This window comes from Gouania willdenowi, chromosome 17 (genome assembly GCF_900634775.1).
Source record: "Gouania willdenowi chromosome 17, fGouWil2.1, whole genome shotgun sequence".
NCBI classification, from domain to species: domain Eukaryota; kingdom Metazoa; phylum Chordata; class Actinopteri; order Blenniiformes; family Gobiesocidae; genus Gouania; species Gouania willdenowi.
Window position 1 is genome coordinate 20935828 of NC_041060.1, and position 26086 is coordinate 20961913.

Below are 26086 nucleotides of genomic sequence, written 5' to 3' on the forward strand. Positions count from 1 at the left end.
TGTTACATTTCTACACCCAGTCATTACTGAGTAAAGTATTAGTTCTTGTTTTAAAATGATCAACGGACATTGTGAAAATACAAAAAATGAAATGACCAGAAAATCAAATGCATCAAATCATAGCCGACCAACCAGATTAAACGTAATGCAAAAACAGCATTGAATAACTTATTTTCTTAGAACATTTATTAGTTATTATTTTATTTTTTTCTTTAATTTATTTTTTATTTATTTTAGTATTATTTATTTGTTTTAATGTATATATTATTTATCAGTTATTTCAGCCTGAGAATTTCTTTATTTTGAATTGAATTTATTTTTTTATTTTTTTAAAAAAAAAAAAGAATTGTACATTGACAAATCTTTTCTCTTATACAGATGCCTTTGTGGAAAATAAATTAATTTCTAATTGTGCAAGATCTGGTCTCTTCCTTTTTAAGTTTATAGATGAGATGTTTACTGTATGAAAGAGAACCGTGGTAAAATGTGTTACCAAAAACAAATGTGGGGGTAAAAGTAATAAGTAGCTTTTTCTTTACGTACTATTTAATTGCGCTACTTTTTACTTGTACTTAAGTATTTTATGTTTGACTTACTTGTACATGAGTACAATTTCAATCAGTACTTCTACTTGAGTAGTATATATCAGTACTTTCTTTACACCTCTGGGTACACTAATTAAAAACTAGATGTCAAAAATGAATTAAACCGTTTAATCATATAGAGATTGTGACATGGCAAAGTTGAGCGTATTTACCATTTTGTTACTCTGGGGATTGTAAAGTAAAGGTCACATGATGTGTGAGGTAACCGATATACGTCAATAGGTGTTAAAACTACAGATTTATTGGCTACAATTTCACACCTCAGCCCAGAGAGCATAACGATGTGACATTTCTTCCTGGGAGCCACTGATTGATCATTCTTCAAGGCTTCGTGTGCAGATATGCAACAGCCGATCCTAAACTAATTTTAAGATTAATGGTGGCGGCACTTGTGAATCCAGAATGAGACGGTATGTGGGCTTGATTCAATAATCTGTTTATCTTTTTCTTCTCGCGCTTAATGATCCGAACCAAACAAAATGAGACGTTTTCAAATCGTATGGCACCATGTGAGACGAGGCATGGAACAATGGTGAAGAAATCCTTTTTTGTACGGTATGTTTTGTCCTATTTTTTTAAACACACAATTCAGCCACAAAGGGGCCAGTGGCAAACTATTCACACGCGCCATCTCAGTGGGAAGTTGATGAAATGGTTATACGATGCAGCAAAACACCTTCCACATATGAGGCAGAGGACATTTCCATATTCTATTCCCAAAGACAAAACACATTTGAATGAGAAAGGGACACGTGAGGCATAAGATGCAGAGCAGGGAATGAAATAATCTAAGCTCAGTGACCATACAACCTTTCAGATATAATAAGGTGACTGAGTTGTAGGTAGGCAGAGGGGGAGATTGGCAAGATTTTATCACTAGAGAGCAAAGGCATATTAATCATAGTCTGGGCACAGAGGAGTACAACGGTACGGAAAGAACTCCGTAAAGGTTAATGTGAGGAAGCGGGTGTAATAATGTGCAGCGTTGGAATACTAAAATGGTGCCTTCAATATGCAGCAAAGCAATCACCACAATGTCACATGTCACTGTATGTAAGACGCTGCCAGACGTGGTGCTGGCAGGGAGGGGAAAAATAAATAAATAAAAATGTACACCATCTGCCAGAGTGTGTGGATTTAACAATAAAAACAGAAGTGTTTGCGTGTGGGAAGCTTTGCTGGTTAAGGCTGTCATTGTAAATCTGACTCAGCCGTTGCTGTGTGTCATCCCCTTTCACTCTCATTTCCGACATCCCCGAGTAGACACTAAAATATCATCCAAATCGTCATCAACAACCCACACGTAAGGCCATTAATCCCTGACGAACCTGCTCGGATACGGAGTAAAGTCAAAGTAGAAAAACTAATTTTAGTACAGTTTCTCATTCAAATAAAAACCTTGATAATGACAAGGACATGGGTGGGAAAAGAACAAAAGCACGACTGGCACAAACAAATCCCAACTTGAGTGATTCTGCGTGGCTTCTTTCTGACAGTCAAGCGAGCTACAAGCTTTATACATCTGTTTGAAATCCCAAATCAAAGACACTGTGTACTCATCAGCAGTCCACAGAGCCTGCAATTTCCCTCATTGTCTCGTGGCGAGAATGTTTTGGCAGCCGCTTCTGGTACAAATGGTGCCATTCCTTCCCCTACTAATGAATTCAGATGTGAATTCAAAAGGCTGTGCTGAAGAGTAACAGTCATGTTTTACGACGTGCGGCTGTGCTGACAGGACATCAGATATCAAAATCCTTTACAAGATCGAAAGAAAAAAAATAGAAAGGATCACATGGGTAAGGTATGTTCTGATCAGCGAACACATCAGTGTCTGATCTCATAAACTAACCAATTTGTGCTTTACGTGACATTTAAATTTGAGCGCACCTCCACGTATGCCGTATTTATTAAATCAAGGATGTTAAACAGAGGTGTTTGGCTCTGTCAGATGATTAGTTCTCATTTCATTTAAAGGAAGAAAAAAAAGGTGGTTGACTTCTTTCATGTTACTGATAACTCCTGAGCTGAATACTAACCGAACTGGACACGTTGGCTTTCACAGCAAAGATATGAAGGCTTTGATCACTGCAGCGGAGCAGGTTTCATGCACTGAAACAGGGCCTGTGGTAGAGGGGTGGCCAGGGTGGCTAGCGACCCCATCACACACTTTAAGGCAGTGGTTTTAAACCCTATTGGAGGTAATGAACCCTGCAAGTATTCACCAAAAGTAAAATGTGATTTCTTCACAACATACAGTGGTGTGAAAAAGTTTTTGCCCCCTTCCTGATTTCTTGTTTTTTGCATGTTTTCCAGAGGCAGAGGGTGCCATCTATTTATCCTTCTCTTCTTGTTTTAACTACGTCACTCGCACGTGAAGTGAGCATCGGCACCAGGAGAGCACAACGATTGGTTGTAGGCTACCCTATCATTTACAGTCTTTGGAGCAAGCTTTATCATGGCACCTGCAGAGCAAGAAATTGAAATTCAGGACGCACCACCATGTTTTAAGTAAGAGGTGTGGAAGTATTTTGGCTTCTCCAAGAATTATTATTGTGAAATGATTTGTATCAGGAGTTGAGTGAATCGTTACAGCCCTAGTTTCCACACTCAAATGATTCAGATCAAACAAATTTAAATGTTCGTGACCTCAAGCTAAAGCGAACTTGGGTTCTACAGCAGGACAATGAGCCATAACACACCAGCAAGTCCATCTCTGAATGGGTGAAGAAAAACAAAATGACAAGGCCACGCCAATGTCTTCAAAGTCCTGACCTCAATCCTATTCAGATGCTGTGGCATGACCTTAAAAAGGTGGTTCATGCTCAAAAACCCTCCAATGTGACTGAAATACAACAATTCTGTAAACCTGAGCGGGCCAAAGTTTCTCCACAGCGTTGTAAAAGACTCATTGCAAGTTATCGCTAATGCTTGATTGCAGTAATTGCTGCTAAGGGTGGCCCAAGCAGTTATTAGGTTTAGGGGGCAAACACTTTTTCACATAGGGCCATGTAGCTTTGGATTTTTTTTTCTTCCTCATTAATAAAACTGTGAATCCAAATAAGTTACCATAACTGAAATAAATTGATTGCCTCAATTTTCCCAAGTTTTTTTTTTTAACTAAAAAGTCATTTTTTGTCTGGATTTAAAAGGTTGGATGACTGGCTGTTTGTTTCAATCCCCATTTGAAACAACAGAAAAAACAGGACTTTATCATTCTTAGCACGTAATTACTTAATTCTATAATGTTCTTGAGTTGCGTTTTTACGTTATGCTTACTTATAGTTCCATTTACTCAAAAAATAATGGTTACTCATTTTCACATAATCAAGTTTGCAGAACTTTTTTTATAACTGAGTATAAACTACTTAATCCATTACTTTGAAGGTTCGGGTTTACAGTGCATGTTATTAATTAGAATAAAGACAGACTTTGTCTTTGTAGTCCTTATGTGTGGGTTTTCTTGGTGTTTGAGTTTTTAGACATTTGAATTTATTTTGTCTATTTTCTTGTCAATATGGCGAATCTTTACTGCATTTTTGTGTGTTTTTCAAGTCATTGTTTTTGTTATATTTGCGTTATTGTTGCCATTTTGTGTATTTTTCTGTCATTTTGTGTATTTTTCTTGGCATTTTGTCTGTCTTTCAAGTCCTTTTGTATATGTTGTGGTACTTAATTTATGTTTAAGTGGTTATTTAGTACTTTTGTTGACGTTTTGTGCATTTTGCTGTCATTTTCTGTGTTATGTTGGGCTTCATATATCTTCCAAACTCATGAATTCAATTTTGTTTTGAGGGCCGCACAAAATTAGCCGGAGGGCCGCCAGTTGCCTGTGACTGCTCTAGATTGGCTGTTACCAGAAATAAACAAAAAAATATATAATAATAAATTAATGATATTGACACCCAAAAAAAATATTTTTTTGACTGAATGGCCATATCTGTTATAGCGTACGGATTCCCTAATAAAGTCCCACCAAACGTTGGCCATCACTTCTATTAAATATCGATTTCTTGAACAACCTCATAAGCTTTAAATCACCTGAATTTAGTCAAGGTCCGTCACTGACCTAGCCAATGGATTTAAGGTTTCAGATCCCATCCTTCTTCTATGATGAAAAGTTCAAGTAATAAAAGCATGTCGTCAGTTCACAACATCATTCTCAGCCAACACTGGGCTCTGGAACATCAATCACAGCTGTGGGTATTAATGGAGCTTCGCTGGTCATTAAAGGGCAGCCTCTTGATAGATGTGGGAGCACAATGCAAACGGGCAATGTCCTCCGAGAGCCAGAAGCAATCCACCCACCTTCTTAAGTTCACAAATATGGAGAACTTAGGAGTAATAAAATGTGGGAAAGAACAACTAATGTCTACTTGGGATTTTATTACACTGACGCATTATTGCTGTTGTTTGGGAGTGAAACCATTTAATTAGACCCTTATTAATCGATGTAATTGGTCATTCTGCAACTCAGGAGTGTAACTGTCCAATATCTGCTCCCCCTAAGTCATTATCGTATGGGTGAGTATCATTTTAAATGACTAAGGAGTTGGCAAACAAGCCTCATCGTGGCGGTTGTGGGTTCACACCCAGTTGCAGGCTCTCTCTAATTAAGGGCCGAGTGAGTCTCCAAATTACCACGGTAGTAAAAGTGTGCATGCTTTTAAATTTCTATCACTATCTTTTCGCCTCATTTAAAGAGAGCTAATCATCTTTCACTGCATTATTGAATTGTTTTTGTTTGAACAGGCAGAGTTCTCCTGAGAGCGTCGCTGTTCAATAGATCGCCCCTTTAATGCTGAGCAAAGCTAAGCAGACATTGAAATGTCAGATGAATATTGGTTTGCTTGATGACTTCGCCATTTACTTTGTCTTCTTTCGTTCCAACGTTAGGCGAACTATTCATAGTGGGCATGGTCACCAATGAGCGGGTAGTGTTTTCTTCATATGCTACAAGGACAGACGTTACGCTATTTGCATATGTTAAGAGGTACCGCGCAAAAAAAAAAATCTAGGATGCACACACACACACACACACACACACACACACACACACACACACACACACACACACACACACACACACACACACACACACACACACACACACACACACACACACACACACACACACACACACACACACACACACACACACCACACACACACACACACACACACACACACACACACACACACACACACACACACACACACACACACACAACACACACACACACACACACACACAGAGCCATCTGTCTGGAAGCAATGAGCAGATATTCAGATCTAAGAAGCCAAGGAGGCTAAAGGGGTTAGAAATTAGAAGGAGAGAGCCTGTAGCCAAGGACAGCATCTTATTTTCATAGCTTTCAATCAACACATCTGTTTTACAATAAATATGGGATATTATAAAGGCATCGACTGGTGGGAGAAGGTTTCGGTGCATTTCAAACAGCAGTTTGTAAAAGTTCTTCGGCATCTTAGTTTGGACAAATCTCTTACGATGAGACACTTGATACCAATCCATCACATGAATGCACTTTAGATGATTGGTCTGAAGCGGAATGATAAAGCTGTGTTGCTAATTTGTGTAAGAAATGTCTTTTGAGTTATTTATTCCAACTATTAGCCTCAAATACACATCATATCCCTGTATGTGTGGGCATCGCCATTATGGAGCATTCAATACGTATCCATTCAATTGGTGCTTGCTTCCATAGACAGTTTATGGTGGAAAACATTTTAATCTATAACAGAACTCTTAATGCGTTGAAGTACTAATTACGTGCTTAATGAATGACCTCTAATTTTGTGGGTTTCCATTCAGTTTTCAGTCATTCAAAAGCTTCATATTCTGTGAGGCTTTGAAGGACACATTTATTTGTGCAGTTTCTATTCATTTTCCGTTTAAATTAAAGTAAAATGTCACATTATCCAGTTTGTTTCTCTTGTATGGTGGTTGACAAAAAACATGTATTTAAAAAAAAAGTGAGCACCAAGCACCAACCCTAGGTGCTTCCGAGGACAGACCAAATTTTAAGTTGCGCATGCTAATATAAACAGCACCTTTTTGCAACATTGCAAATTGAAAAAACATGTGAATATTTGTTACTTTTAAGCAGATTTACAGCAATATTAGTGAAATTTGTGATGTTTACTTTTTAGTAAAAATATGTCAATGTTAAATCTAAATATTAAATGTTAAACTCTAAATGCTAAATCTAGATGCCAAGGGTGAGCTTACATATTAGCTAAATATGTAGTTTCAACCATGACATTTAGATTCTGTTTATTTTAGCATGCGCAACTTTACAATCTTCACCCCATACACTGCTGCGTATATTAGACTGTCAGTTAAAGCTGCTATCCGGAGTTTCTGAGAGGACGTCTCAATGTCCCGCCGTCAACAGCTCTACCTCGTCCTCCCACTGCCTCTGCCAATCTACCAGAAGCCACGCCTCTACTTTTCTGCACACGCATTGCAAAACATAAGATCGCATTGATATACTGTAGGTCTATGGGTCAGGTAAGAGCTAAATCATAGTTACCGATTTGCTTCTTGTGACGCGCGGCCTTGTTTCTATGCACAGTTCCACATTCACTTTGATTGACAGTCTCAAAAACAGGAAGTTGAAGCCTATTGGCTTCGACTTCCTTTTCGCATTTCAAAAGAATCGTAGATAAACAGATTTCTCAGAAACTCCAGATGCCAGCTTTAAGCTGTCAGTGTAGTTTGGTTTGAATACTCCCTTAAATTGGATAAAATTAAAATTACAGCTACAGTTTATACATACCAAGTACCCAGCATTGATCGAGCAACCCCAACTTCCCCTTTCTGAAGGGCAGTGTCACTAACCTCTGCAGGATTGTGCTAAAATATGTCTAATTCTCTTATAAACGTCCCCCGCAAGCATGCTGCAGTGGACAAACAATAAAGTCACCAAACATTCTCATGATGTGCCAAATGCTTCTTTCTGTGTTTCCATTTTACACTAAATTGTTTTCTTCAATGCATTGACATATACAAAGGTCGGCAGCAAAATGCATAGTGACATTTAAATTTGAATTATCTGCCAATTTAATTTGCTGGCTAATTAAGCGTAGCCACAGTGGGTGAATAGAAGGCCAAGCTATTGTTTACATTAACAATCACTCAGGCTTCACATTTTATGTGATTATTAAAGTTATGCCATTTTAAACGGACATGGTTGCAAGGTCACAGTGCTGGAATGGTAACGGCAGAGTTATTTTTTTATTGCTTTGAAATATAGACTGATGGCCTTTCCATTTTGCTCCCCAACAAACACACAAGAAAGAAAAATAGTCTCCTCTGCCAGCTCACTGTGGCTTCAAATCGAACAAAGGCACAAAAATACCCTTTGACTTTAAAATGTGACTATACGTTGAGAAAATGAGGTAATTTTTTTGTTAACCGAAACAATCAATCTGGTAGATGCTTTGATAATTGTCACAGTGCAATCAATCACTTCTATTCTGAAAAGCAAATACTTAATCTGAGCAGCCATCCTGGGGGATGCTTTATCACTTCTCAGATACCTCCTGCAGCACGCTGTGCTCACGCATCAAACACATCAATTGTGCAGCAGAGCTGTTCATTTAGCATATTTAACTCCCATCAAGAATGTCAAAAAAAGAGGCATTCCTTGGTTGAAACACACAGTTACACGAAATGAAAGCCTAAAAAACAGGAGTCAACAAAATTCTGTGAAACTTTTAAGCTAACACTACAACAAAAACAAAACACAGTATAGCCTAGCTGTAACTTTGTTTTAGAGCCAAAATTTCAAAGCGAAGGACTCGCTTACCTTCTTCCATTACATTAAACCAATTCAACAGTAAGTTTAATAATGGATTTTGCACAATTCCACACTCTTAGTGCTTGTTTGGCAAACATATGACTTACGCAAATGAGTGGGCTCTTGATTAGCGGTCGACATAAAATGCAGATACTGCCAATACACTCTTTTGCATGTCCTTTTATACTGTGACACTGTTTGTACGGTGTTACTAAATTGTTGTCCTAAAGTGTCGTCCTTTATGATGTGATTAGTGTAAAAAAAGGTAAGGTTTCTGGATCTTTTAATTGAAGCGAGTACCAGAAGCATGAGTGCGTCCAGAGACTTGGGAGTAGTCATTTTATCTTCTTGAGCTGGGCGTACACCGTACAATAGTTTGGTTGGTGCAAGAAGTTTGGGCCACTTATCAGTCATACTGCAGGCCAATTCCTGCAACTGTGATTTCCAAGCCTTTATGTGTCATCAACAAAATGTGGGTGTTGAGTTCTGCTGGTATGTGTTAAAATGCAACAGGTCTACAGAGATAACTGGCAGTATAGAGAAGAAACCTACATATCTTTCAGTACTACTGCACAATATAATGACAATCATGCTAATAACCTTTTGAAATGATCTATTTAAATAAACATCGTTTACAGGGCACAGTGAGACAAGACATTGTTGGCCATCCACGTTCTTCTCCAGTTGTCCTGCTATCGTCTTACCATCGGATCCAAATGTAAGGACGAGAGAGGCTGAAGACCAAGCGCAACTTTCCACTCACTTGAAACAAAGTTATGCGCAAGTCATGACTTCACCCCTTGTCCCCTCTCCACTTTCATACCAAGTAAAAAAGACGTGGTCTTCTTCGCTGTAAAGGACAACCATCTGTGAGTTGCCTTCAATCATGTAAGAAAAATATACTCTGTCACAAAGTAGCATAACTAGCAAAAACATACTTAATAAATTGAGAATGAAGATGCACAATTTGTTGTTTCTGGGAATATACTTTAAAGTGTGTGCTGGACAGACAGTATCTCTGGATGAGGCATCCATCAATTTCCTATAACTGCCAATATCAGGGTCATTGGGTTTTGCACCTTTCCAAACTTATTCAAGGAGGATGGCAGGGAGAGGTCAACACTCCATCTGAGGGCTAATAGACAATCACTCCGACACTACCCATTCGGAAACTTCAGTGAACCAAAAATGTATGTCATAACAATGGGTGACAACGCAAGTCAAGAAAAACATACAATGGTTGGACCTTTAAGGATTATGACTTTGTATAAAGGTTTTGAAGCACCGATGAAACATCACAAACTTTTCAACTACACATAATCCCTGAATTTAAATTAAACACAATGCATGCATTTATTCTATGGAAACATTGATCAACCACAGTCACCTTTGAAGAAAAGCATCATCAGCCTCAACAATAAAAAAAAAAGTCAACAAACAAGTAAATCAATCAACCTGTCAGTCAAAACTGCAGGGTTTAGTTATTCTTTAAATTTACAATAACACATGTGGGCAACAATGTCCGGCTTGTATGGTCTTAACAAAGGGGTGTGATGTTTAGAGCAGTGGTTCCCAAACGGGGAGCGCAATCGCACTGATGTGAAAGTCACCCGCCTTTGGCTGTGCACAACGGAGCTGAGAACACCTGAAACGTGCACTGCACAATACGCACGGGAAAAGGGCTGAAACCAAAGGGCTACTATTGAGATCATAGTGACTGGACTGTTAAAATGTCAGTTAATTAAGTTGTTTATATGAGAAGAGGAAATCAGTTTAAAATTTGTTTAAAACCTTGATCATGTATGAAAGGGCTAAAATAAGTTTGAATTTTATTAAAGAGAAATTGACATTTTAAATACTGAGTGAAAATATTTAATTTATGTATGAAAATCGTACAATATAAAAATATTTCTGTTGAGAAAATTGTAATATCTACAACTGATTTAAACATAAGAAAAATGGTTTCAGGTTATAAAAGTAGACCTAGTTTTCTGTTTGGTTAATGCCTAATTTTACTGATTACTTACCTGCATTGATTTAATAAAAACAAGTTTACAATATGCTTTTACCAAATATAATGTACTGACCTGAAATTATGCTTATTTGTACTTACCTTGTTTGATGAAAAATTATGAACTTATTTGCATTGTGTTTTATGTTCAAAGGTTTTTTTCACCTTTCTTGTCACTGGAGTGAAATCCTGATTCTGGTCAAGTCCTTCCTTTTTCAACTGTGAGAAGCCATGATGTTATAAAGACACTTGACACATACATTATTATTGCAATATACAACTACACAAAAATAATTATATTTTAATTTACTACTTTGTATGTACTCATTTCATAATACAGAGGCAAACTCTATACCTAAAAACAATTCTTGAACGCAATATTTTGCTGCTGGAATTATCAGACTGCGACAAAGGCTGTAGGACAACATTAAAACGGAGAAACGGCGAGAGGGAAAATGGAGCGCTTTCTTGTACGGTCGCCCGTGATAGTGTACATGATGAGTGATAACACGTTATTTTTACTTGTCCTTTGGTGTGCCTTGGGCACAAAAAGTTTGGGAACCACTGGTTTAGAGCAACGTTCTGCTTGAAAACGTTGCCATTTATATGAATGTTACATTTAAACCCCAAACAGCCTAAAGCATTGTGGTAGTTCATTTATTCTAGCAGAAAACAAACCATCCAAAGACATGTATGTTACGTTAGCTCTAAAATGTCTATAGGGTTGAATGAGTGTGAGTAATTGGTGCCCCATTCAATGCATACCCAATGACTAACGCCCAGTGAGAGAGCTGGAGATAGGCACAAGCAGACTCCCATGACCCTGAATAGGGATAATTGGGTCGAAATATAGTTATAAATGATTAACTGCTCAATCCAGTTTGAACCCACCTAAGGATATCTTTATTATAAGTGTGAGTAAATGTGTTTTTTCGTGGTGGGTAATATTCCTCTTTACTGTACAAAACATGAATTTCAAAGAGGATTTGTTCTATTCCTCACTTGTAAGGTTATCAGCTGTGTATAGCCATACATTTTTGAAAAACATTATAATGCACTTCTAAGTCTTTAACGACAGTGTCACTGCCTCACTCGTAAAACCTATATTCCATGTTGCCCCCTTTGCTGTATAGGAATATGATATAATACACTTTAGACACTTTGAGGATACAAGCTTGACTTTAAACATTACAAATCTCCTTAATCCTCTAAAAACGGACTCTCATTCCTCACATTACTGCCATATAGCTTAATTCCCAGGGTTACTTTTTTTAAGTGTTTGCATCCTATTTATGCTAAAGGCAATTAAATCAGTGTGGAAAAACAGTAACAAAAAAGGCACTTCATTAAATGTGGCTGATTAAAGATGGTCTCACAGCTTTTCCAAAGGAAAGTCGATCATTTCTTCTTTCTGTTGCATAACCCAAATAGTGGGTATTTAATTGCCCACATAATTTTAGAGGGAGGCTTAACTTCTTATAGTCCATAATCCAGTCTGAGAGCTGCGTGAATTGGTAGTGCAATGACAAATCAGTCCTGTCCTTGGTTACAGGAAATGGAAATGTTAGAGAAACCACAGCACGGGAGGAGAAAACAGCATTTCTGCTCATGAAAATAAACATAGAGCAGAGATTCTCCACCTCTTTTAAGTTATGCATCTCTATTAACACCGAGTGCCTCCTTACCAGCAGTGCTGTCATGATCTGGAGATGGTGTGTTATCATGTTAAGTTGGGATCTGTTTTTTGTTTGCGTTACGTCATCAGTTTCTGCTCAGGTGTGCCTCTTCTCATGATTGTCCTCCCTCACTATTTAAAGGGGTGCTTGGAGACAGTCTGGTCATCTCCCCTCCAGGATGGTAAATGGAGTTCATTTATACCTGTATACAGTATACATCATGTTTATTTCCTTGTGAGAAGCTTTGCATGATAAACTCGATTTACAGTTTGTTTAGATTTTGTGTTTAACTAAAATGACCTTATGAAAACAGAGCTCCATCCTTCTGCCACCGACTCAGCATTTGGGTCCTCTGCATACCTCAAGTGCATTGAACTTCCTCAAGAATTAGAACTACATTTGATTTCATGTCATATTGTTGCAAACATTTACAGCCATGGTTTTACTTGTCATTATATTTTTAAGTCATTTAACTGAAAGATTAATGTCCATCTATATCAATTTTTCCCCAAAACTATGTTTTATGCTTCCAGTGATGTTTCACCATGCTAAAACAAGTTAAATACATTTTATCCAGCTAAATATAGGCTACACATTAATAGACACGCACAAATGAATACGTACATAATTTATTAACTACTTAAAATATAAACAAAAACCTTTGAAAACAGTCAAATAGGGATACATTACATTAATTTTATTCCTAGTAATCTGGAATTGTCATAAACTCCCTGTAAAGCCGTAATATAACTCAAGGGGAATATATATATATATATATATATATATATATATATATATATATATATATATATATATATATATGACCCTTTCAGAATCAATGGCTGAGGGTATGAAAAAAACATTGTTATGTTATGATATCTATCAATCTACGCCATCCGTCCACCTTGAATCCATGCACAATATTTAACTTATCTGAGTTTATCCTCAGGCTTTATCTACAACAAACCCACACGCACTAAATAATATTCAACAATAAACTCCAGCCAGGCACTGCATACACACAAAAAAAACTGAAATGGCATTGAGATGTTCAGCCAAGCTGCATGCTTTGACAGAAGCATTGAACTTTTTCACACCGTATGATATATTTGCTTATATATTCACCTCGTGTCTGCATTGGTGGAGAACATTCATCAGAAGGAGCAGTTATTCTTACAGCTGCCTCCAACCTAATCTGTTTTGACGTGGGAAAAATATGTTTTGGAAGCAGATTATATATATTTTTTTTTTTTTTTTTTTTTTTTTTTTTACACAAACGAACACGAATGTCAACACTGTCATAATTTTGCCATTTAGTAACTGTGATTAAAATATGTCAGATGCAATTGCTGTCAACAGGCCAAATCCTTAACACATATTTGGACATTTTGCATATCTGCCAAACAGCCGCCCACTTCTTAGATCAGGAACAATAGCATTTTAAAGCCCTGAACATGTTTTCCGCACCTTTTTTTATTGCTCAAAGCAGCAGGGGAAAAAAAAAACAGTTACAGTCCCAACAGATGCTAAACTTTCCCATCATTCAGAAGAGATTTTAAAACAAATCCAACCTTGTTTGTTTCCAAAATATTCACTCGCTAATAAGTGATGTAATTGCTTCAAAAGCTGCATATCTTTGTGAAACACATTTCAGTGCTTCCCAATATCCACATCCTTGAACAATGACAAGTTTTCAGAGGAGGACAGAATTAAAATTCAAAAGCATGGCAGCTCATTTTAGCTTGGATGCGAGGAAGGGGGGGGGGGGGGGGGGGGGGGGGGGGGGAAATTGGGCTGATTTTAATCGCATTCTTATTTATTTCAGCTTAGTGCCCTGTGTGCCTTATACTTAAAAGCCAGAGGTGACGTGCGCTACAGTTTCCACAGTGTAACAGCACCATCTAGTAGGTTTCTGTGGTGAGGAGTGAAGCTCTCAGGAAGCCATTAGATTCATTCAGTCTAAAAGCCCTGAGCTTCACCGCACTACTGCGATAGCAAGCATTCATTTCCAAAATAGGCTTTTACCAGGAGTGCTTCATCTCTACGTCTGTTATAAAGTCCACTGAGTCAGGATTATTAGCTGTACAAGGATCTACGCCGTACAGCAATAAAACTGACAAAACAGAAAAGGATGAGTTTTAGGATATGATTGACATGTGGAGAAAAGAAAAAAAAATCTGACAAATCTGATGGATTCATTATTATTCCCCTCAGGATTTAAGAAATACATTAAATATCAGATAAAAGCTTGCATTCATATAAAATAGATCATAATTAAGAAATCTAAATGTTGAAATACCTATTAAATACAAAAGGTCTGAAACTAGTCATACAATTTATCAAAAAGAATTATTTAACTTGCAAAGACAGCAAAGCTCTAAGTGAAGGCCAAACAAATAAGATGGTTTCAGCCTTTGTTTTAAAGAATCTAAATGTGCAGCAACTCTTACATCCTCCAGCAAACCGTTTCAGAGTTTTGAAGCATAAATGGATATAAGCAACATTGCAAAAAATAAATAAATAAATAAATAAATATCTTGTTCTACAAAGTGGACATGTAAAAGAAATAGCCGAAGGATCTTCATGGTTCATAAAATAGAAGCATCTTTGAAATTTAATCTGGGACAAAACCCATGCAGTGCTTTGTAAGCTAATAAAAAGACTTTCAAATCAATAAGAAACATATGCCTGCAGCCACTGTAATGATTTAAAAATAGGCCTAATCTTTGTTTTTAAGTGTTTTCATCAGTTCCAAGATTACATAAAGGTCTGAAACTTTTGTTTGTTTTGTTCATATAACAAACAACTTTCTAATACTTTGCATTGCTTCAAGATACAAGTATTGAAATCACACTGAAAAGGCCCAACATCAGCCTTTTAGCAAAAATAATATAAGTCATTGTCTATCTTAGAGACTTTTCCACCACAAATTGGGTTTTAAAATATTCCCAGTGCAGGAAACGGACCAATGTCAACACATATGGTTGCAACTTCTTCTTTAACACTTAAGCTACAAAACACAGAAACAGGCTTCTGTAGACCATAAGACTGTTGAAGATTGGTCTTAACAGATACATCCCACAACATATTACTTTTTTATAATAATTTAGAAAAATGAGGAGGAAGTCTGAGAACCATCCAACGGAGTGCAAAAACAAAACCAGGAAAGTACAGAAGAAAGTAAAAATTCAAAGAGTTTATGAAATATGAAGGGGAAAACACAAAAGCAACACACCTTAGGTGACTTGAGCTTGAACAATCCACCAGCAAACCCTCTGTGCTCACACGCCTTCAGTGGTGATGGATGGTAATTAATGGGATCAGATTCACCTGTGACAGATGAGCACATGCACTCTGCACTTACAAACAGACTTGACAGGGGGCGCCAAAAACACAGAAGGACTAACCTAAACGCGGACAGATAAAACTAAACATAATATAAACATGAAACATGAAAATCAAGACCAAAACAGCCCTCCAACCCAAATATTTAGATCAAAAACATTTTTTTTTAATGGGTTTGAAGAAGGGAATCAGTGGCCTGCCTCTCCGGTATGTCAAAAAGTAATACAAAAGTAGCAGCGGCAGCCAAAACTGAAGGTCTGAGGCTTCTCTTGAGGTGTAAAAAAAATCCTTTATTTAATACAGGGATGTCATGTCAATTCACAGAGTCTTCATCAGGACATGATTGATTAAAGCAGGAAAAAAACAGGTGTGTATGTGCTATGCAAGAGAGATCATGTGACAAAAAGACATCAAAAAACATAGGCTGCGTCCAAATAGTTCCTCCGATCTCCTTTCCTATCCACTTTTCCATAACCCCGTGGGGGTGACGTCACGGGGTTAAGGAAAGGTGTTAGGAGGGAAGTTAGGAAATGGCCATCTCGTTTTTTTTTGACAATCAGACGCTTCAACGAGGTGACTTAATAATCTGAAGGCCGTGAAGGTTAGTGACGTCTGCCGTGGTGGAAAAAACTACAGACTTCCGAAAATGGACTAAAAGCGCATTTACAACACTTTACGATGATATAATCTCAAAAATCACATGGTTTGAATGTAAATCTTCCACTCACTAATATGAATTATGTTGAATAAAACATAATGTGGATAAAAATGTCTCTGATTTCTTATTCTTGAACCACAGAGTGTCTGTTTGATGTCAGTTATAATCTGATAATATGTCTTACACATAATAATATATGGGTTTTAGATTATTTATTTCAAATATTATTGCATTGGTAACTTACATGATCTCCGTTACTTGTCAGCGCTCGGGTGTGCGTGTCCCTTTAAATGTTGTCGCCACAATGAATTGTGGGTCAGCATTATCTTGTCTCCTTTGGTAAAGGATGCATCAGTGTTTCCTAGGCTAAAGGAAGTTATAAAGGAAGCATTGAGCCTCTTTTCCTGAGCTTAAAGAGAACTCGGACGCTCTTTATCATGGCCACCACTTAAACACTTCCTGGGGTGAAAGAACAGTGGATAGGAAAGGAGATAGGAGGGACTATTCGGACGCAGCCATAGACAGGCCAGAATTGAACATAGAAAGTGTCTAGAGATATGTTAAATGTAGCCATAGCCCATGGAACTATGGGTACATTTCTGGACTTTTTCTACATAAGCGTAATGTGCCTGTGTTTTCACTCTGTCAGGATGGCTGAATGGTCTAAGGCGCTGCACTCAAGAATTCTCCCTTCTGCTAACGTGGGTTTGAATCCCACTTTTGACATTTTCATTTTTTCAACATATTTAAAATGGCAAATTCCACCTTTAAAAATACATATCCGATAAAAATAAACATTTTAGGGTTAGGGACAGGGCTAAAAGAAAAGGGTTAGCGGGGTAGCTAAAAATAAATTTGAGCTACTATACAACTGACGGAACTTTAAGTATATAAACTGGTCAATGAGGGGTGCTGCCTATGCATAGAGTGGCAGTCTATGGATAAGTTTAGATATGTTTAACGTATCCATAGCCACTCCCTTAAACATATTGTTAAGAGCTTTTTAAAAGATAAGTATCTATTTCATAACACTAATATATTATACTTAATGTATTAAGATTTATACACATCATTGTAAACCAAGAAACTCATGAAGTAGTTCATATACAGTCAATGTATTATATTATTATGAAAATGTTTTATATTTGAATGTTTTGTTTTTTGCATTAAATGAGTATTGTAAAACAAAATCCTCACATTATGCTTTAACTGTACAACTGCGTGTGGTAGCATCAGAATTCCAGATTCCTTGTCATGAAGCCATTTATAACCCATGTGATCACCTTTCTTTCCTCTTGCAGCTGTTGTGCTCCGTGTGTGTGTTTGTCTGTGTGTTTGACCGTCATTAAAAATGTATAACATCTCTCCAAACAGTGTCCCGACAAGCCACTCATCCTTATTGGATATCAGTCATTAAACCTTAGCGAAGAGGGCAAAGCGTGGCTACTCGCAAGTATTGGGTTCCTCGTTCAGGGCTGTGGATAAATTTTTCAAAGTCCTATTACCTCCGCAGGCACGGCTGCTGATGTCTCCAGGCTGTTCGCTCATGTTTCTGTTGTATCTTTGGAGCTGAGGTGTGACAAAAACAGAATCAATACCAAACAGCATGATTCTAAAGGTGACTACACTGATATATTTACTAGTCCTCATCGACAAGGCCGCTTCTAAAAAAGGTGAGTTGCCATTTAATACTTTGATGGAGCAATGCTGTTTTTTTTAATATTATAGTTTACTGTCAGGCTGTATACACTTTTATAAGTCTTGAATTATTCCAGTTGTCCATCTCTCTGATCGCAAGGTGTCAAATGTGGAGGAATCCTTTCGGCTCCATCCGGTAACATCTCCAGTCCAAACTTCCCGGGTTTATATCCCTACAACGTGGACTGTTCATGGCTCATCGTGGTGACGGAAGGCTCCTCCGTCCTCCTCACCTTCTACCACTTTGAGCTGGAGTACCATACCAGCTGTGCCTACGACTACATCAAAATCTACAACGGCATATCTGAGGACGAAGGGAACCTCCTCGGGACATTTTGCGGTGAAACATCTCCACCTCAGTTCACCTCCTCTTGGAATGTCATGTCCATCATCTTTCATTCCGATCGCCATGTGGCCCACAGGGGCTTCAGTGTTGGCTACAGAAAAGGTAATATGGTGTGTTTAATGTGAGGTGACAGCAATCAGCTGAAAAAACGCCACCGTGAGCTGATTTTCTACAGCCTGAAGGAATAATGACTCATTGATATTAGCAACGACCTCGTGACCAATCAAACTATTGTATCAAAAAAGGAGGAAGGGCGTTAATTGGTGCTCCTTCAGGACATGTTTGATTACGGAAACATAGGGTTTAATCTGATACACAGTAGTATGCAAAACCTTTTAGGCAAAATGGGTATTTGGTAATAAAAACGTTCATGTCAACAAGATGAGACAGGACTAAGATATTGGACATTTTAGTCGAGCTTTTCTTTTTTTTCTTGTGATGTGCATCCATGTGTATCTCTGTTGGTGGTAAATAACCATTGCTCACTGGGTGAATGACAGGCAGAGGTGTAAAGAGTACTGATATATCCTACTCAAGTAGAAGTACTGTTATTTGATTGAAATTGTACTCAAGTACAAGTACAAGTCAGTCATACATATAATACTCAAATACAAGTACAAAGTAGCTCACATAAATAGTACTCCAAATAAAAGTTACTAGTGACTTTCACCCCCTACATTTATTTTCAGGAATAGATCTTGCCACGGTTCCCTTGCATACAGTAAACATGTCATATATAAACCTAAAAAGGAAGAGACCAAATCTTGCACAATTGAAACTACCACAAAGGAATCTGTATGAAATAAAAGCTTTGTCACAATGTACAACTCTTTTTTTAATTAAAATAACACCATTCAATTCAAAATAAAAGAAAAAAAAATTCTCAGACTCTAAGTAGGCTATAGCTAAATATATGAACTCTAGAACAGTGCCATGTCAAATGTGCCATGTGGGTATAACAATATAATAGGTAGAAACCACAGCCTGAACCCAAGAAAGTGGCTGGACGTTGATCAGAAATGGCACGACTAAGAACATATGGGGAATGTTCAATGTGTCTTTCACGAAGAAACCATAAAACTGAATTAAAAAATAATCACAAAAAATTATAACGGTTGGGTCTTGAAATGTGAAAAATTGCTTCTTTTAAAATGTACTTGTGATCATATCTTAAATAGGTTAGACAACCACCCCATACTTCTGACAAATACACAACTGGGGGTTGTTCCGCGCATGGAAAGAATGAGGAAATTGTGTTGAAATACACAAAACAATAGATTAATTAACGTGACAGTTTCATATTGGATGGGTTGCAGAGCACACATGGTGTACCTCTAAACACTGAGGAGCACACAGTGCAGTAATGGGAAGGTGTGTTGGTACAAATGAATACTTACTAGTCAACAACATATGTCATAGTGTCCTCTGCTGGCTATATTGTACAATTATAGCACATTTTACCCAATGCATGAGAAGGGCTTTCTTTTAAAAACTCAACGATAATCGAGGTAACGTGCAGCAGTCTATGGTTAAAATTTAGTACTAACATTATTCTAAGGTGAAGTGGCCTAACGCTGCAGATAGGAGAGAGTGGGAAACAGTTATATGATGCAAGCTATGACTGGATTACCCTGTAGCTGGCCACCTTTGATGAGGGTGTCTAGTGTTTAAAAAGGCAGAAACAGCCACTGATTCAAAGGAACACTACTGATGATGTGTCCCAAATTCACATCCTTCCCATATCAGAGACACAGCTCCCACGCTACTTTCAAATGGTAAACCTCATGAGACTACCATCTTTGGGCACAAAGGACGGTTTAACATCACGTCCTGTGTTTAAAGATTCTAACTATTCGACTAAAGAAACGACTAGATGTAATACGTTTTGTTTTGGGTTTTTTTGCGTATATTTGCTATGAACAACATAATTTGTTATGAAAAAGAAATGGTAAATGGACTTGAGTTATATAGCTCTTACATGCCTACACTGAAGTAGTCCCAAAGTGCTTTAAAGTATCAAGTCATTCACCAATGGGACTGAGCTGCCATGCAAGGCGCTGGTCAACCACTGGGAGCAACTTAGGGTTCAGTGTCTTGCCCAAGGACACTTTGATGCATTGACTGGTATAGGCTGAGATCAAGCATCAATCAACAACATGAGTAAGGGACTAATAATAACTTCTAAAATGAGTTAATATCTTCTAGTCAAAACTCCTATTCATGCTGAAAACACTAGTTAGTGCCATGTAATCATGTTTGATAATGCATGAGGTTTATTAGCCATGTTATTCAGATAGTTACATAACGTAAGAGAAATGAAACAGCTGAATGTTGTTTAATTCTTCTAGACATGTGTGGTGGAGTCCTGACTGGACTGTCAGGTGTGATTGCCAGTCCAGGCTACCCTGAGGACTACAGCAACAATGCAGACTGCTCCTGGTCCATCCACGTGTCAAACGTGAGCGTGGTCACCTTGGTGTTCTGGGACTTTCAGCTTGAAAACAATGAAGGGTGCAATTTTGACTTTGTCGCCGTGTTTGACGGCCCAACGGTTTCCCACCGACACCTAGGAAAATACTGTGGAGTAGATAAGCCCCCCAACATAGTGACCACTTCCAACCAACTTCTAGTTGTTTTCAAGTCTGACTTCAACATTGGGGGGCGGGGTTTCAAGGCCTACTATTTCTCAGGTAAGATACTTTAATTTTGGTTTGTGCGAGCATCATTATAAAGTAAAATGTTCAAGGGTCACTTTTCAAATAGGTTTAAAAGAACAGCCACTAAAAACACAATAAATATGACTAACAGAAGAGGTATAGAGCAGCAGATTAGTAAAAAAAAAAAAAAAGTTCAGTTTGGTATAAAAGAATTAAATTGAATTTTTGAGTGGCCCACCTCTTTTTCGAAAAGAGTGACCCTTAGAGAGCATGTGCGAGCAAGTGAATGATTCTCTTGAAATATGCAATTAATCTGCTGCAGCAGTAGCCCAGATCAATGGTTCCCAAACTTTTCACAGTCCAGCACACTTAAAAACATAATAATGCAATGTCGTATACAATGTAGCCCTACAGTTAAAATGATCTCTAAATTTCACCTATCCTGTTGAGGAATCACATATAACTAGAATATTTGCATTTCCTGAAGAAAATGCAAGTGAGTATGTAGGTGCTGGCCATTGAACACGACATTAGCATTAGCCTAGCATTACTTTTAGCATTATCCTATCTTTAACATTAGCTAGCATTAGTTAACATTAGCATTAACGTTAACATTGAAATTTGCTCGCATTAACCTAGCATTAACACTTGCTAGCATTTGCATCAACATTGCATGATCTAGCATTAATTAACATTAGCGTTTGCTAGCGTTAATTTTAGCATAACATTAGCATTTGCTTGCATTCATTTCAGCGTAGCATTAACATTAACACTAGCTAGCATTAGCGAGCATGAGCATTAACATTAACACTAGCTAGCATTAGCGAGCATGAGCATTAACCTAGTATTAGCATTTGCTAGCATTCATTTTAGCCTAGCATTCATTTTAGCCTAGCATTATCATTAGCATGAGCTAGTATTAGCATTAACCTAGCATTAACATCAACATAGCATTAGCCTAACATTAGCACTAGCCTAATATTAGCATTAGCATTAGTACTAGTACCCCCTATGACAAATTGCGTACCCCTGGGGGTACACGTACCCCACTTTGGGAACCTAGGGCCTAGATGATAAATGGTCAACTTTTATTTAAAACTCTAATGTTTTTGTTTTCAAACTTTCAAAATATTGTCTGTTCATGTAAAACACAATGAATTGCCTTGTGTATGAAATGTGCGATACATACTGTAAATGTGCCTCTCGTTGGTTTGCCTTACAGTGGGGTCACAAAAATATTATAGTGTTATAGTGTCAGCATTTTTTTCTGGTTTTCTGTCATTTTGTGTAATTTTGTGCATGTTTTTTTTTAAAAAGTAACTAAACCCCATGTGCCTTGCTATGGTTAGGTTGATTATGGTTAAGTCATTTGTGTAATTTATTGGGTTTTTTTATGAGTCATTTTGTTGTGGATTTGTGTGTTTCTGTTGTCATTTTGTGTGTTTATGTTGTTGATTCATTTGTCTGGAGTCATTTTGTGTGTTTTTGGACACATTTTCTGTGTATATGTTGTCATATTGTGTATTTTTGTATGTCTGGAATCATTTTCTGTACTTCTCTATTGTTTTATTTTTTTTTAAGTCCTTTTGGAGGCATTTGGTTTATATTTGTAGTGGTTTTACAAGTGTTACTGGAGTCATTTTTTTGAGGTTTTTGTTGTATTTGAGTTGTTTTTTTGTCCTTTGATGTAGTTTTGTATGTCTCAAGTCATTTCACGTGTCTCTCTGCCATCATATGGGTTAGTTTGGGGGGTTTTTTGAGTCATTTTGTGTGTTTTTGTGTGTCTGGGTGGCGGCTAGTTGTTCTAGTGTGAGTGTGGCACTGGCTGCTCCTTTTTCAGAGTATGCTCACCCGTTAGCTTCACACTTTGAATCAGTCATCCGCGGCTCATACGACAGTCAGGGCGAGAAACCTTTACACTTTAACCTCATTTACCTGTAGGACACATGTAAATGTTAGATCAAGCACAGTGTCCTACAGACGCCAAACTTATATTAAGCACCGACACCGACTGCTCTCACAAGGATGAGAAGGGATTATGGAGAGTTCCTTACACATTAAATACATTAAAGGGAAGTTGGTGAGGAGTATTGCTGTCCTGGGCAAAACGAGACACGTTCTTTATCCAAAAGCATTGCACACTCTTTATTGTACACTTGTTTTTACCATATTTGAGTTGCTGTCTAGAAGTTTGGGAAAATACATACATGACGAACATCCAACCGTTATTCATAATGCAAAAAAAGATCCGTCAGACTGATTCATAACGTAGGATACAGAGAACACACAAATGGATTATTCTTAAAAACACCGGATTCAAAACTCCCAGATCTCATCCAACTCAAAACTGTCCAAATTATTTATAAAACAACTAAAGGTGCTCTTCCAAAAGGGTTGCAGAAAATATTTTTAGAGAGAGAAGGGGAATATACAGTAATTTCAGAGGCAAACTACATTTCAAGATCCAACAACAGTGAAAAAGATGAGTAGAACAATAGCAGGGGTTAAATTATGAAACTGTCTAAAGGATGAAATTAAACATAAACCAGTTTAAAAAGCTTTTTAAATCATATAGCATTAGTAAGTTAAAGAAAGAAGGGCAACAATTTTACCTAGGACAGCAATAATATATATTATGTATGTAATGGTATGAATATATTAATACTTTATAAAAGGTTTTTGTTAATCTATATATCGCCATTCTAAATTTAATTGATGGAATTTGTGTCGTAAATATGAAATGGTATAATGTAAACTGCGTTGCAGCTTGACTTTATTTAATGTAAATGTTTTTTTTTCTTTTTAAGGAGGGGGCAGATGTTATACGTTTTACTTCCTTCTATATATATATATATATATATATATATATAAAATTCTTTTTTTTTTATGTCTTGAATGAAATATAAAATAAACATGTAAATAAACAAAAATCTTAGCCCCACACCACAACTCTCTCTGTTAAACTGTGCCCTTTCCACACATTTCCAAGCAAGAAAACAATCAACCTTGATAAATGCCAGGGTAATGTCCATGCAACGTAAAAGCCAACCTTAAACCACACTGTATTTAGCACATTTCAAACATAAAAGTCACAAACCAACGGCCTGCCTCTCTACAGGTGAATGCCAACGAGTCCTGTCAGCTGTAAGTGGAAACTTCAGCAGTCCACATTTCCCTAACATCTACCCAAACAACATCAACTGCCACTGGAGCATTGTTCTGGCGGATGGATACCGGATCAAACTCTTCTTCCCCTTCATGGAAATAGAGGACCGAAACAGTCTGTCGAATGAGTGCGACTATGACTCTGTTGCGGTGTACGATGGAGAGAGTGAGGCAGATACCATGTTGGGCCGGTTTTGTGGCAGGGAGCATCCTCCTTCTCTCATCTCCAAGGGCAACAAGTTGCTGGTGGTACTCAGGACGGACAGAAACGAGGCTCATAAAGGATTCACCGCCTCTTATCTTGGAGGTAATTGCTCTTCTATGGTAGTTATGTTTCATTTATAATGTATTGTGCATCAGTGCCTCACTGCTAACGCTCACTTCGACATTTAACTCAAAGAACTCGTCCCTGATGAACTTGTTTTGTTTTGTGCTTTCTGTCTAAGTGGTGCCTGTAAACGTCAGCTGCACAAGATCTGAATTTACTATCCTGATAGCTCAGCAGTCTCTACCTCAGCTGGACCGCGAAAGCATCTACCTGGGGAACCCAACATGTACAGCACAGTTAACAGCAACTGCATATAAGATACTGGCTCAGTTTGTCAATTGTGGCACTGCCAGTCAGGTAATTAACACAGCTCCTACTTTCTAAAACACGTAAATGTTCACATTTAAAAGTAGATAGTTGTAATAAAGGTTGGGGTCAATTACATTTTTCAGTTGCAAATACAATTTCAATTATCCCTGTTCATTACAATTCAATTATGATTACAGTGACCAACATTTTTTCAAATTTTTTTTATCCTCAGATAAAATTACAATTACGTTCTCAATCACTAAAGTGCACTGAAATAAATAACCTTAATAAAAGTTAATCCTTTAAAACCTACTGTGATTAGGGCCAAAAATGCCTAAAAAACTAGAAAAACATTGTATTTATTGTAAATAGTTTTATTACATTCGAAATCTTACATGTTTGTTGAAAAATCTGTTATTCATGTGAGCGTTCGTTGTTTTCTTCCCACTAAATCTCAAAAAATGTATTTCGTTTTTTGTGTTTTTCTTCATTTTAAAATGATATTGCACAGGTAGAACATAAAATAATTTGTTAAAACAAAGACGCACAAAAAAAAAACCGGCCGATTATTGGAAGTCTAAAGTGTTATGGGAAACATAGTAAAAGCATTTCCTCATAGGACATTTACTGAACATTTTATAGACAAAATAAGCAGATGCTAAATATTACAGGTGTTAAAGGGTTAACCGTCCTCTTGTGTTAGCATCTCTTATGAGAAATACGCTTAAACATAAATATCCAATTTGATTCTCATCTATTAGTGACCTTGTTAGGCTTCCTAATAAATGAAAATAGTGGTATTAATATTTTTGTTGTGTGCGTCTGAGCCTGTTTTGTGTCAGTATATCACATGATTTTTAAATGGTAAAATATGGGAAAGTTTGTTATGAAACATTTTAAAAATTGTTAACTACATACAGTATGTATAGAACTGTTAAATGGTACCCCAGGTTTGTGTTAAAATATAATAATCTAAACTCAATTACAAGTGAATTACAATTACAACAGCAACAGATTGTTTTTTTAAATTACAATTACAATGATAATTGACCCCAACCCTGGTTGTAATTCACCACAAATAACCTCCAAATGTATACGATTCCTTATAGAAACACCGTAACATCACCATGCTTGTAAACAAACTCTACATCGATTTCTCTGATGGGAAGCAGCAGAACGTCCAAGAATACAGGGTGCAGTGTGACGCCCTGAGAAAGATTGCATCAGTGTCCATCATCTCAGCGGAGGAGCGTCGACTGGAGGAGCAGAGCCAGCAGACGGAGAGTGGCAACAGCCACGAGGAGAGGGAAGCAGAAGCCGTGCCTCACGATCTGAGTGACATTGTATTTATAAGCATTTGTGTTCTGGCTGTCATTCTCATGGTGATTGCCATTGTGTGGTTGGTGCTGCTTTAGTAAGGTTTGCCATAATGTACGAATTATTATCAACACAACTGCTGAGGATTCTATGGTCACTTTAAGTTTTATACACAAAGGCAGACATGACACGACACCTGTCATTAACATGA

The 26086-nt window shown here is 37.4% G+C and overlaps 1 protein-coding gene across 1 annotated transcript; it reads left to right on the forward strand.

Moving 5' to 3' along the window:
* Nucleotides 1-17626: 17626 nt before the first annotated feature.
* Nucleotides 17627-26053, forward strand: cdcp2 (CUB domain containing protein 2). Its single transcript, XM_028473098.1, has 6 exons — nucleotides 17627-17788; nucleotides 17914-18261; nucleotides 20508-20849; nucleotides 23935-24288; nucleotides 24428-24606; nucleotides 25668-26053. Exons 1-6 carry the CDS (start codon nucleotides 17722-17724, stop codon nucleotides 25971-25973), a joined length of 1596 nt encoding a protein of 531 aa, XP_028328899.1. The 5' UTR covers nucleotides 17627-17721; the 3' UTR covers nucleotides 25974-26053.
* Nucleotides 26054-26086: the final 33 nt, after the last annotated feature.

What these genes read in the sequence shown, in the direction of transcription:
- cdcp2 (XM_028473098.1), top strand. Translation starts at nt 17,722, where the DNA reads ATGATTCTAAAGGTGACTACACTGATATATTTACTAGTCCTCATCGAC. An exon ending in CAAGGCCTACTATTTCTCAG is followed by an intron (nt 20,850 to 23,934) that starts GTAAGATACTTT and finishes GCCTCTCTACAG; the next exon opens with GTGAATGCCAACGAGTCCTG. An exon ending in ATTGTGGCACTGCCAGTCAG is followed by an intron (nt 24,607 to 25,667) that starts GTAATTAACACA and finishes GATTCCTTATAG; the next exon opens with AAACACCGTAACATCACCAT.